This window comes from Manacus candei, unplaced genomic scaffold, assembly GCF_025592945.1.
Source record: "Manacus candei isolate 608988 ecotype Guabito, Panama unplaced genomic scaffold, ASM2559294v1 h1tg000113l, whole genome shotgun sequence".
NCBI classification, from domain to species: Eukaryota; Metazoa; Chordata; class Aves; order Passeriformes; family Pipridae; genus Manacus; species Manacus candei.
The window spans coordinates 2,894,200-2,906,469 of NW_026138161.1; the positions used below are offsets into that span (position 1 = coordinate 2,894,200).

General features: G+C 46.5%; 1 protein-coding gene across 1 annotated transcript; it reads right to left on the reverse strand.

Annotated features, from left to right (window-relative positions):
* Positions 1-9,345: 9,345 nt before the first annotated feature.
* On the reverse strand, positions 9,346-11,924 carry LOC127461840 (inositol 1,4,5-trisphosphate receptor-interacting protein-like 1). The gene has a single exon (XM_051769949.1). It carries the CDS (start codon positions 10,929-10,931, stop codon positions 9,420-9,422), a length of 1,512 nt encoding a protein of 503 aa, XP_051625909.1. The 5' UTR covers positions 10,932-11,924; the 3' UTR covers positions 9,346-9,419.
* Positions 11,925-12,270: the final 346 nt, after the last annotated feature.

A 12,270-nucleotide genomic window follows, 5' to 3' on the forward strand; every position in this document is an offset into this window, starting at 1 on the left:
GGAAGTTAAAAGACTGAAAAGAAAAATTATGAGTAGTGGAAGTGCTGAGCAGTATCTACGTCTCTTACAATGTGCAATTCCCAATGTGAGTGCAAAAGTCACGACTTAGAGAAGTGATTTGTGTTTCTGGGATGCTCATTGGAATTACCTTACAAATCCTCATTTTCAGAAAGTACTGAATGAAACTTCTGAACAATTAAGCTCCCGTAACAAATGTCACAATGAACATTCAGTGTCACTAGTCATGTCTGTGACCTTGGCCTTGCTGTTTCCAGCAAGTGTGAGATCAGCTCAAATTCCCCACCCACTTTCCCGCTGGAGGATTATATGTAGTGAATGAAATAGTTCTTCACTGCCAACTTGATTTTAATTATACAACATATCCTAACCTTTAGCAAATGTATTTAGAATATAAAATAATAGTGTGTGGGAGCATGACAGGGGAAATGTATGCTTGAGCTTACTAAGGGACAAAAGACATTTTCTCCAAGCGATGAACAGATGTGAAAATGGCAATAATATACACGTGCTCTTGGAACAAAGGGATCATCCAGATGAAGAATATTCTGTTTCTGCAGCAGCTTAATCCTGTAATCCTTATGTGAAGCTTTGATTACAGATTAATATGATACCAATGAAGCCTTCATCACTTGTGGTGCAGAGGTAAGCTTCAGTGACGTGCTCAGAGTCATGGTAAATCTCTGGCACGACTGGAGCTGACCCCATGTTTCCTGACTCTTTTTGTTTTCATAAATTTTCAGGTATCAGCTTTTCCCTTTGCCTTTTGTTTTTGTCTCAGACAAAGGGCCACGGAAGGGAGGTGAGAGTGGAAAGATCCTGAGGAGAAAGGATAATTTACACCCAGCTGGAGCAGGGTGGGGGGGATGCAAATGGGAAATCTGCAACCTCTTGCTCTCTAGGTGTCACAATCAAATCTCTTCCTTGTGTGGAGCAGACATTTCCAGATCACAGCTTGCACTCAAGTGAAGTTTTTACACAACTGAAAATACCTGCAAATAGGGAGAAGTTGCTTTAGGTCATTGTGACATGCCACCTTGAACACCAGCAGTCCAAGATTAAGATTAGTAAAACTGGTATCCAATTTGAAATATTTTTCAAAAACCTTATATTTCCATAATTTTTATTCTCCATACTCTGTATGCATCCATACCCACAAGGACTCCACATGGGGTGCTTCAAAGCCAAGTCATTTTCAACCAGGAGATACAGGTTCAGTCCCTCAAGCACGAGGTGAGGAGCAGGCAGAAAAGCCACCTTTGCACTTGAATCCATCACCACTGCTTTTTCCAGTCTTGCTCCTGTCTATTGGCCCCGTGGTGACTCACAGAATCCACACCAAATCAGGATTCCCACTGGTACCCACAAACCCTCACATCTGTGATAATGTCTATCCTCTTGACTCCAGGTATGAAGACCATCTCTTTCCCCTCTCAGCTAACAAAGTGCACCCTGTGGCTCTGACCTGGGATGGGGACAATTGGTGTTGATTTAGAATCATAGAATCATTTGGAAGGGGTTTGGGTTGGAAGGGAAATTAGGGGCCACCTTTTTCCCACTCCCTGTCATGGGCAGGATCACCTTCCACTAGACGAGGTTGCTCAATGTCCCATCCAACCTGGCCTTGAATACTTCCAAGGATGGGGCAGCCACGACTTCTCTGGGCAACGAAGTGACAGTAGTTTTCTAAATGGCTCTTGTGAATACATACAGTATCAGAAATTTGTATTACCTTTGGATGGGCAACTTCCCGTGCCTACCCTTCCACTGCAAGAAGTTAATGTATATTTGACTGAATTACTTGATCTCAAATACTAGATGCTGAGGAAATATGGCCACCCGCTTGCAGCATCTGAATCTTCTTCCCTTTGTGTCCAGCTGCCCTTGGCCAGATTGGAGGAGACACACAGGAATTGATGAGTCTCTGATCTGACCTGGCAAAACCATTTCTCATTCCTGCACTGAGGCAGCTCTGGTAAAACTTACAAACTTGTCATTCTGGTTGTGTCAAAGCAGATCTTTGAACTGGGATTGAAGGACAAGCCCAACAAATGTGAATGATGTTTGAAGCTGGATCCAGCTCTCCAGCGGCTGCCTACAGATGTGGAAAGTGACTGACTTTGTTTCATGTGGCAGATAAGAGGCAACTAAGAGCTGATTTCCATATGGCAAAGCTCCTTGTTTGAAAAGGGCATCAAAAGGAAAATATAAAAAAATTTAGAACCATGTGGAAGGAAAAGGAAACAATCATTTGGAGCAGATCTGGCTTCAGGGGAGCAGCTGGGCTGAGCCCCAGCCTTGCACTGGCTGAGGATTTTGTTCCAGATCCCTTCACCTTGCAGCCAGCTGCTTACCATTCCCAGTGCTCTCCAAGCATCTCTGTTTGTTTGCTAACATTCACATACCTTTTTGTAAGTGTTATTGTGGTTGTTTTGCTCTTTTTCAGCATTGCATGAATGTTTTCTGATTGGCACTGAGGAGCATCTTCATGCAAATATGAAGCCAGAAGTTTCGACAGATCATGAATGCTGACTGAAAGAAGGCTGAATCAGTGAGAAGAAAGAAATATGAGACAGAAGAGCTTTATTACACTACAAAATTCACTTTTCATCATCTTCTAATAGCTGAGACTTTCCCTTGGATTTTCACAGGAATCTGTGGCACTAAGCTCATCAGAATGTTCATGAAAGGTCCAGGTAATGCAGGATTTTTCTCTCAAAAAGTGGCTGAGGGTGGGTACCAGATAAACAATAAGACAGAGGCAGGTATGCACTGACAATCTCCCAACCTCCAGAGATCTCAAGCCCTATGAGGTACAGTCCCCAGCCTGCTGTGCCCCACCACCTGCCTTCAAGAGATGCCAAGTACATTCTTTCAAAGCCTCTCTCAGAAGCAGAGAAAAAGTCCTCACACAACCCAAGACCAGTATCCTCATCCTCATTATTGCTAGTTCCTTGTCAAGGAAGACTCATTTCTTGGCTGAGTATTATAATAGAATCATAAAATCACTTAGGTTGGAAAAGACCTCTAATATCACTGAGTCCAACTATTTACCCAGCACTGCCAAGTTCACCGCTAAGCCATGTCCCCAAATGCCACATCTATGTGCCTTTGAAATGACACCAAGTATGGTGATTCCACTACTTCCCTGGGCAGCCTGTTCCCTAGTCCTCATAACCACTGTAAGGGGTCTTGCTGTTGCTGCAAGCTCTCCAGGGGCAGTATTCATCTGCTGACTTCCCTCACTGAAGTGGAAACTCTCCTGGACATGGGGCAATTTTTGGTGGGGTGTTTATAAACATCATAGCACATGGCCTTTATTTCTTGACTATTAATTTCCCTGGAACATGCTTTTGGATAACTGGGCATTTGCTTCACATGGCCCGACTGTGTAGCAGGACTTCAGAATGCTTTTCCAGAGATGTCTTATTCTAGATAGAGCTTCATCTGCATCCACAAAAAGCCTCACATGCGGAAGGGGTTCCAATGTGATGACACAAGCTGGTGCCTCAGGGAGTACTGTGTCCAGGGGCAGCTTTGGAGGAAACCAGTGCATGGCTGTATCCACCAGACAAGAAGGACTCTCTGACAGTAGATCCCTGCATCCTCCTGTTTCGGGAACCCCTCCCACTGGCACATAGCCATGCTTTGGCTCCTCTCCAGAACTACAATGTCTCAGCCGGGGGAAATTTGTACAGAGCCCGAAGGGAGATGGGGAGCTCTGTAAATCCTCCAGCTCAGGCTGTTTCCGTTGATCCGTGGCAGCATGCATTGAACGTCCTGGCATCAATGTGATGGATGTTGTGCTGACTTCTGCATTGTGTGTGCCTTGTACTGAATATTGTCTGCTGGGAGGTAAATAACAGTAGATGAGCAAATGGGGCTGTGATGACATTTCAGTGTCCATAATGTTTTCATCCCCAAAATGCAGTAGTTATGCATCACTTTAACGGTGGGAATGGATAAGAAGTCAGCTCTCTGTATACAGAAAATCAAAAAGGTAAGTGATATTAGAGGAAATGGATAGGCAGTGGGTGTTCAAGGGCAATGAGTCATCCTTGCCACAAATAAGACTCAGAATGAGGAATACTAATAATTAGGTAACATATTTCAAAAGTTCAGCTCTTTCCCCTTTGGCAAATTATCTTTCATGCCCTGGGGATATTCTGGAATGACAATGTCTGTTTTGGGAGGTAGACATGAAGAAAATCCACTGTGGGAAGAAATGACCAAATAGGAGAGAAACGTAAAGTTGAGCCATAAAGCTTTTTTTTCCTGAAACTCAGGTGGCTCCTGCAAAGGAAACTGGCATGATGATGATCAGCCAACAGAACAAACACACCTGAGGGAAGGACGAAGCCTATGGCCACTGAACTCAGCACTTGCAGGAAACATCAACAGCACCTGCTTTCCCCCTTTCCCCGTGTTACTCACGCCCCTGAGTTTGCTCCGTCCTGCTGCCGTTCAGGGAACGAAATGAGTCCCTCTAGTGGGTGAATCCAGAAGGAAGACACGTGCTTCCTATTTTGGTACACCCTCTCTTTCCCATTCGAAGTTCATGCCTTCTGTTTTTCCGAGGCTGCCTTGGGTTGAGAACAAAGAAGGTTTTGACCTTGAATCAGGCAAGGTCTTATCCTAGCCTAAATCCTGGACTTTGTGAAGCTGAAATTTCCAAGGAGAAGATTTGGATAAAGAATACAAATTCCACTTTGAATGTCTGTGCTCTGGCTTCTTGGAGGTTGGAAGTAGAGATAAATGACAGGTTGTGTCTCCACTTAGGAGGATTTCCAGGAAAGAAGTCTTTTTGACCATTCAGCACCTCTGAGCATGAATCTCAGAATCATTAAAGTTGGAAAAGACCTTGAGTCCAACCTTTGACTGAATGCCACCATCCCCACTAAATCATATCACAAAGTGTCATGTCTACGTGTTTTTTGAATACTTCCAGGGATGGGGACTCCACCACTTCCTTGAGGAGCCTGTTCCACTGTTTAATCACCCTTTCCATGAAGAAATTTTTCTTATTTGTTTCTTAATAATGACATAGTTAACATTTGGTCCTAAAAGCTCTGAATCACAGAGATGTTTTGGCCTGTCCTAGGTAGAGACTAATCCCTTTCTGTACTGAAATAAGCCTTAAACTAGCAAACACGAGTTCTTTTGAAACTGCAGAGCTGCAGTGTCAACCCCGTTCACTTCCCTCCACTGCAGAGCTCTGATTGCAGCAGCCTGACTTCAAGCACTGACAAATGTCATTGCTGACACTGCTATGGTGGGTGCACACCATCATTATAATCTGTATGCATTTAGCCATCCCAGCATGATAAGAGAATGATTAGGAGAATAGTTAGAGAGTAAATTAAAAACTCCCAGCAGTTTCCCGTGTGAAGGTACTAACTTACAGGCATATTTTTTCACAGCATTACTGAAAAATGCCATTAGTTATACCTGTGAATATATGTTAGATTTAAACCCCTGGTGAGAATTTTTATTAACATACAAATATGTTAGGGCTCTTATGCTGCTTAAAATGTAATTAACCATCTTCTGAAGATTAAGGGTGCATAATCATAAAAGAACTGCACTCTTGTGTATTTAATTCTTCTAATCTGCTTTATGTTGATGTTAGTGTGGAAGAATAATCGCTAGTTTGCCTAAATAGTTTGAGTTTGTGCTGTAGGAAGAAATTGTCACAGGATGCACCTCTAAACTTAAAATTTAGTAGGCTTACACTGATGGAAGATGATGAAGTGCACTGAGAGATTAGGAAAAAATGCTTCTTTTATTCTTTTGCTGCCGTTGCAAATGCCCTGCAGTGCTAAAGCTGTGTTCCTGACAGTTTCATTCAGCAGACAAAAAGGAGGAAGGGACAGGCACACCCGGTGAATGACAAAGATAAGAGCAATAAACTTTCAGTAGTCTCTTTAAGTACTAATTTAAAAACGTAATGTGTCATGTGGGGATCCAACGAGATTTTCTGAGAATCATGTGAAAAAGTAAGCAACCAGCACAAGGCAGAGAGACTTTTGATTTACGGAGTCGTAGTATGAGAGCCGAGTGCTGTGAAGTAGTCCATCCTCCCAGGGCTGTCACAGTCCAGGTTTACTTGAAAAGAGGTGAAAACTTTTGGGGCCATAGAGTACTGCTTTTTAGGGGTATTTTTGTCCTAGCAACATGACCCGTAAAACCATTAGGTAACTCAGACAGCTTCACAGAAATATTTCCTGCTCCCCTTCCCTCCTAGCATGACTTCTTGCAAATTAAGAAGAGGTAGAGGATAAACAGTGAAGACTGTGGGATGAAGTCATTTGGCAATAGTCATGACTGCATGACTACATGTTGAAGTTGTACAATAAGTCTGCAGCCTGTTCCCAGGAGAGCCAGTGGGGCAGAAACTCCCATGGAAAACATGGGGTGAAGAGCCCATGACACTCCTGATTTTGTGGAGGGGTCAGAGGGGGTGGAGATTGGCAGGTGTTCCATGAAGACCACCAAAGAAGTTCCTCATCACTCGAATAAGCAGGGGCTCCACAAGGTCCTGGAGGAAAAGCAGATTCCAACAGCAATTTTAGAAACTGGAAAATAATAGCAAAAACATTCCATACCTTGTTTTTTTAAGAGTAATTTATTTTAGTGGTATCCTTTACCACTCAGTTCTCGGCAGGGTCAATGACACCTTGCAGGAGATTATTGTGGATAAGTGGACCCAGTTCTAGGAGAGACTGGTGGCAGTGTGACTATAGGAAACAGCAACACACAGCCTGAGAAGGGCTCCTTGGCTGCTTTGTGCTTGTTTTCATTACTTCCAGGTGAACGCACAGGCATTATTGAGAGTTGCTTGTTTTCATTACAGTTTCCTTTTGGCAGGTGTGACAGGCAGCACGGCAGGTTGCTCTGGGCCCTTCACCATGCAGAGCTCTTGAGGCAAAGCTGCTTTCTGTAATTCCCTAAAGGAGGCAGCTGCCAGGCTCCTTATGGCCACCTGTGCTCAGTGACCGGCACGCAGTATGTCAGGGAAACCCTTCCTGTGGAGACCACAGCCAGCTTCTCCTCCTTGGTGCTGACAAGGAGCCACAGAAGCTCCTGCTTGGGTGGGTGACCAACAGCCTGGGAAATGTCTGCTTCCTGAGTCAAGACCCAGGGCGATTGTTTAGAAATTCCCCCGGGTTTTCCATCAGGCCCTCAGACCGCAGTGTTGCACCAGGAGCATATTACATTTCTCATCTTTAGCTGGCTGTCCTTTACAAACATGCAGGGAAATACCAGAGGTTGTTAAAGCATGAATGGTGTTTCAGATCTGTCTCATGTTTTGTCCCCACTGCCTGCTTTCCAGCAGCACTGGGTGCAGACTGCATCTCTGTTACAGCAGGTGCCAGAAGCACCGGCACAGGGCTGAAGGATGCTGTAAAATCAGAGCAGGCTTCAGCCAGATGCACATCAGGGCTTGAATCTATCCTTTCCAGAGAAGAGAGGCATTAAGTAGGTTAAATCTTGAAATCTTACTGGAATTGCAGAAGAGTTGAGTGCTCAGTTCCCTTAGGATTTTTTGAACAGGTGGAATATATATTCCCAAGCCAATGGGTATATATAAAAAGGACACCAGATTACCATCCCCTGCTCTGCTTAAGGACTGCTAGTGTGAATAACCTTGGATAAAGTGTACTCAAGAACCTGATTAATTCTGCTTGCCATTCAAACTTGCACTAAATAAGACATGAAACTCCAAACACAAAACCAGCCATTCTTCTGTTCTAGCAGTTTGCTGTCAACACAAGACAATAAAATATGAATATTTTAGATCCATAATGCCGTCAAATAGGAAATAGGAGCTATATTGTGCTTCACATGCATGGCTAGCTCAGTAATGCTAATGTGATTATCTCACTGAACTTTTGTGCTGTCGCTTAAGGGTAACTTTGTCTTGCTTAGCTGGGATATACATATTTGTTTCACACAGGTCTAAAGGCTTTCTTTTTTTGTGTGTGCTTGTAGAAATAAGGAAACCTGATTTGCCTAGGTAGCATCCTATCTTGACATTAAATCTTGGGCATAAGAATAGTAAAATTATAGAGTTTTTGATTCTTGGAGAAATAAGGACAGGAGGCAGCAGAACTGCCACCTTGGACTTCCAGAGGGCAGACTTAAGCATGTTTAGGAGACTGATTCACAGAGTCCCTTGGGAGGCAGTCCCAAAGAGCAAAGGAGTCCAGGAAGGCTGGAGATTCTTCAAGAAGGAAATCTTAAAGGTACAGGAGCAGGCTATCGCCATGTGCTGAAAGACGATCTGGCAGGGAAGAAGACCAATCCAGCTGAACAGGGAGCTGTGGCTGTAACTCAGGAAAAAAAGTTCTTCCTATCTCTTCCCCACACTGTGCTCTTGAGTGTACAAACACTGCAAAGGCTCTCCAATCTACTCAGTACATCCTGGAGCACAGCGAAAGTTCTTGCTAGCACACCGCCCTTCAAACATTGTCGTGCCATTTCACAGCTTATCATTAATAACCCTCGTCTTACCCTTTTCTCCTTCAAACCTTGGTTAAAGCCCTTTCAGTGGGCAGCCAAATCCTGTGCCAGCTGCTGGAAGAGGTTGAGTGATTCAAACATTTGGAATTCTGGGGGCAAGCTGATATCTTTAGGAGCACTTTTGCTGCCCACGACAAAGCGGTCAAGGTGTTTCTCCTCCAGGCAGCAGTGCAGGTACTCCATGATACTACTCAGCCACAGCAGGAAATCCCTCCTGCGCCAGTCTGACGGGGATATGGTGTTCAGCAGGTACATCAAAATGGTCTTCAAAGTATAGGGGAAAAAGCCTGTGCCCACCAGGCTGCAGGTGAGGAGATACAGGTGTTTGCAGTGCCGGCTGCCATGTGGGACCCGCCTGGTGATGTGTCCTGAAGAACTTCTTCTCTGCCACAGCATAGGCCTCCTACCATGTTGAGTTTGGGGTAAAGAGGGGCTCCGTAGGCTGGCTGCTCACAAAGTTGTCCAAGACACCTTGCAGCACCCCAAATATCCTCTCAACCATAAGGCTTTCCTTGCATTTGGTCAGCTTGGATTTGCAGGAGTAGCTGGAGGGCAGCACTGTTAAATGCCCCTTCGCAGCGAGCACAGCTGTGAAGGGTGACCAAATATTCCCATTTCCCCAGTGCAGGAGCATGGACAGGTGGGGAAGCCATAGATATGGAATCAGAGAAACCAAAGCCCACCACATCAGCTTTTCTGCCAAATACTCAGCTGAGCAGCCGTGTTCCCCACCAAGGTGACGCACGAACACTCAGAGATGCGGTGTTTGTTCAAATACACGATTTATTGTAAACTTTCACCAAGTAAAGCTCCCAGAAGGTCAAAGGTTGGACTAGATGATCTGAGAGGTCTTTTCCTAGAAACTTAATGATACAATGCTATGTGCAGAACCCGTAGAAGAGCTGTCTTCTGAGCTGATCTGTCATGTAGTTGATCTCACGCAGTGCCTTAGCATGGGCATCCGGGTCCTGCACCAGGTTTTGGAAGAGGTTGATGGGCTGGGCCATTTGGAAGGCTTTGGGTAAGCTGATCTCCTTGGGCATGTCCTCATTGCCAAAGAAGAAGTGGTTGAGGCGTTTCTCCTCCACACAGCATCTCAGGTACTGCATAACATCATCCAGCCGCAGCAGGAAATCCTTGCGGCACCAGCCTGCCAGGGGGATGAGAGTCAGGAGGTGCATGACCACAGTCTTCAAAGTGTAGGGAGAAAAGCCTGTGCCCACGAGAATGCGAGCACAGAGCTGCAGGCATTTGAGGTAGCAGCTGTGGCGCGGGGCCTGCCTGGAGACGTGCTGGAAGAACATCGCCTCTGCCACAGCGTAGGTCTCTAGCCACGTCGTGCTTGGGGGGACCAGGGCCTCTGTAGGCTGGCTACTCAGGAAGATGTCCGAGTCCCCTTGCTGCACGCCAAATATTATCTCAACTAAGAGGGGTTTCCTGTGGGCTTTCTTCAGCTTCAGCTTACAGGAGCGGGTGGAGGGCAGCACCTTCATGCTGTAGTGATGTGAGCAAAGCACCTCCTCCCAGGCTGAGGTCACAAACTCCTGGAACCAGAGGGCAATTTTCTGTGCATCAAGGTAGGGACCGGTGCAGAGAGTTTGTAGGAGGCTGGACTCCTGATTTCTCTTCAGTTCCTCCTTGCAGTGGTGGAGGAAGCACAGTGTCTTGCTGCCCCCCTGCTCCTTGGTGCAGGTGCACACCAGCTCCACACAGACACACATGCCCTTCTGAGGCATCTCCCCTGCAGTGTTCGGTTTCAGGTGGAAGGTGTGCCCACAGGGTGGCTTCAGGGGCATGAGCATGCAGTAGACAACATCCTCCTCCTCCTGGGGACTCCAACCTTCACAGGCACTGCCCACCCCAATGGCTGGTTGCAGCACCAGGAAGAAGCTGTTCAAAAAGCGCTCATGGGAGACATGGAGAAGGTCATGCATCAGCTCCTCCACCACCCGTCTCCTGTGGGCCAGCTTATGCACTGACCACTGGATGCGCCTTTCATAGATCCTGGCCAGATCCCTCTCAGAAGGATCTTCTCCCTCACTTTCTTCACTCTCTGTGGAGCTGCTCTCTTCTTCGTCGCTGCTGTCCACCTCATGGCTCCTTTTCTTGACCCTCCAGCAGAGGCCCAGGAGCAAGACCTGGATTCCGGCAAGGGCCCAGAACTGCCACTCATGCAAGGCAGCCCAGAGCAGGGCTCCCCAGGCCTTGGCAGTCTGACCCGGGGTCACGCGTTCCAGATCCTTCTGCAGCTGAGTCATCTCTTGGTCAAGGTACTCTGCACGCTGCTGCATGTGGTCACGGGTCTCTTCATCCAGTCTATCACTAACCAACCGGGGGTACTCAAGGATGCATTTCAAAAGCAGGATGAGGAATAGTTTCCTGAAGGTCATGGCCTCCTCTTCGGGAGAAAAAAAAGGAAGAGGTTGAGCAGCACTGGGAGGGAAGGAGTGAGGGAAGGAGAGAGGGAACTGGAGGTGAGGGGAGTTGTGGCAGGAGACAGGGGAATCTAAGGGCAGAAAGGAGAGGGGGCTAAGCAGCTGGCAGGCAACAAGGCCTGTGCCCAGTCACAGTGGTGGCACCGTGCCCTGTCCAAGGTGTGCTCATGGGGGGCTGGGCCCTGGGAGCAGGGGAGAACCACTCCCTCCAGTGCCTGTGCTTCTGCTCTGCCCCTCATCCAGCACAGTCTCCTGCCACGTGTGTGTTCATGGATAGTCCAGGCTGTACTGCAAGTGTTGCCTGCTGGTGCCTTTTGCACCTGCCCCCATTGTGACACTTCCCTTGTGATGTCCCAGGCACCAGACACATCACAGCCAGGGCAGCCCCACCCTTCATCCCCACCCTGACTCAAGATACTCACAGTTGCCTTTTGAACAAATCAAGCAGGAGATAGTTCATGCAGTAGCCTTTGGGCCACTTCGAATGGGGCAAGATGTGAAAAATGTGCTCTATACTGCACCTGGGGAATATGGCCATACCTGGTGCCTCTGGCAGAAGCACTGGAGGAGACTGGAGGTCAACCTCTGTGTTTTTAGAGTTGGGGATACAGAGATTCTGAAGCCCACTATACTCCAACTGAAAAAGAGATACTGGCAGCTCAGGAAGGGGTCTGGGCTGCTTTGGAAGTGGTTGGTACTGAAGCACAGCTCCTCCTGGCAGCCCCATTACCCGTGTTGGGTTGGATGTTCAACATCATGTAACAGACAGTACATGGAGTAAGTGGGTAACAGATCGCAAAACGAGCTTGGATGGGAAACCCCAGTTGTCCAGGAGTCTTAGAAGTGACCATAGACTGGCCAGAAGGCAAAGATTTTGCAATGTCACAAAGGAGGAGGTACCATGTGCTGAAGAGGGCTCACTATAAAATAAATTACCAGAAAGTGAGAAGAAATATGCATTGTTTACTGATGGATCTTGCTGTATTGTGGGAAAACATTGGAGATCCAACAACTCACACCGTTTTTCCTGCTTGAAACACTGTCAAGCAGGGATGGAGGCCAAAGACATGGGCTAAATGAATTCAACAGACATTTCTGTGAACATTTTAGGGACATTTGACAGAGGTGTTCCATAGACTAAGGGAATGATGTCTGTATGTATATCTATGAAATAAATAGGGAAGATGGTATGGGAAGTGTGAGACTTGGCATGACGTAAATGGTATGGAATAAGGGGTGGATATTGTTCTGATTGAGGCAGGGATAGAGTTAATTTCTTCTCAGTAAGTGGCAC

Bases quoted from the DNA above. Each gene is read 5' to 3' on its own strand.
- LOC127461840 (XM_051769949.1), bottom strand. From the start codon at position 10,931: ATGACCTTCAGGAAACTATTCCTCATCCTGCTTTTGAAATGCATCCTT.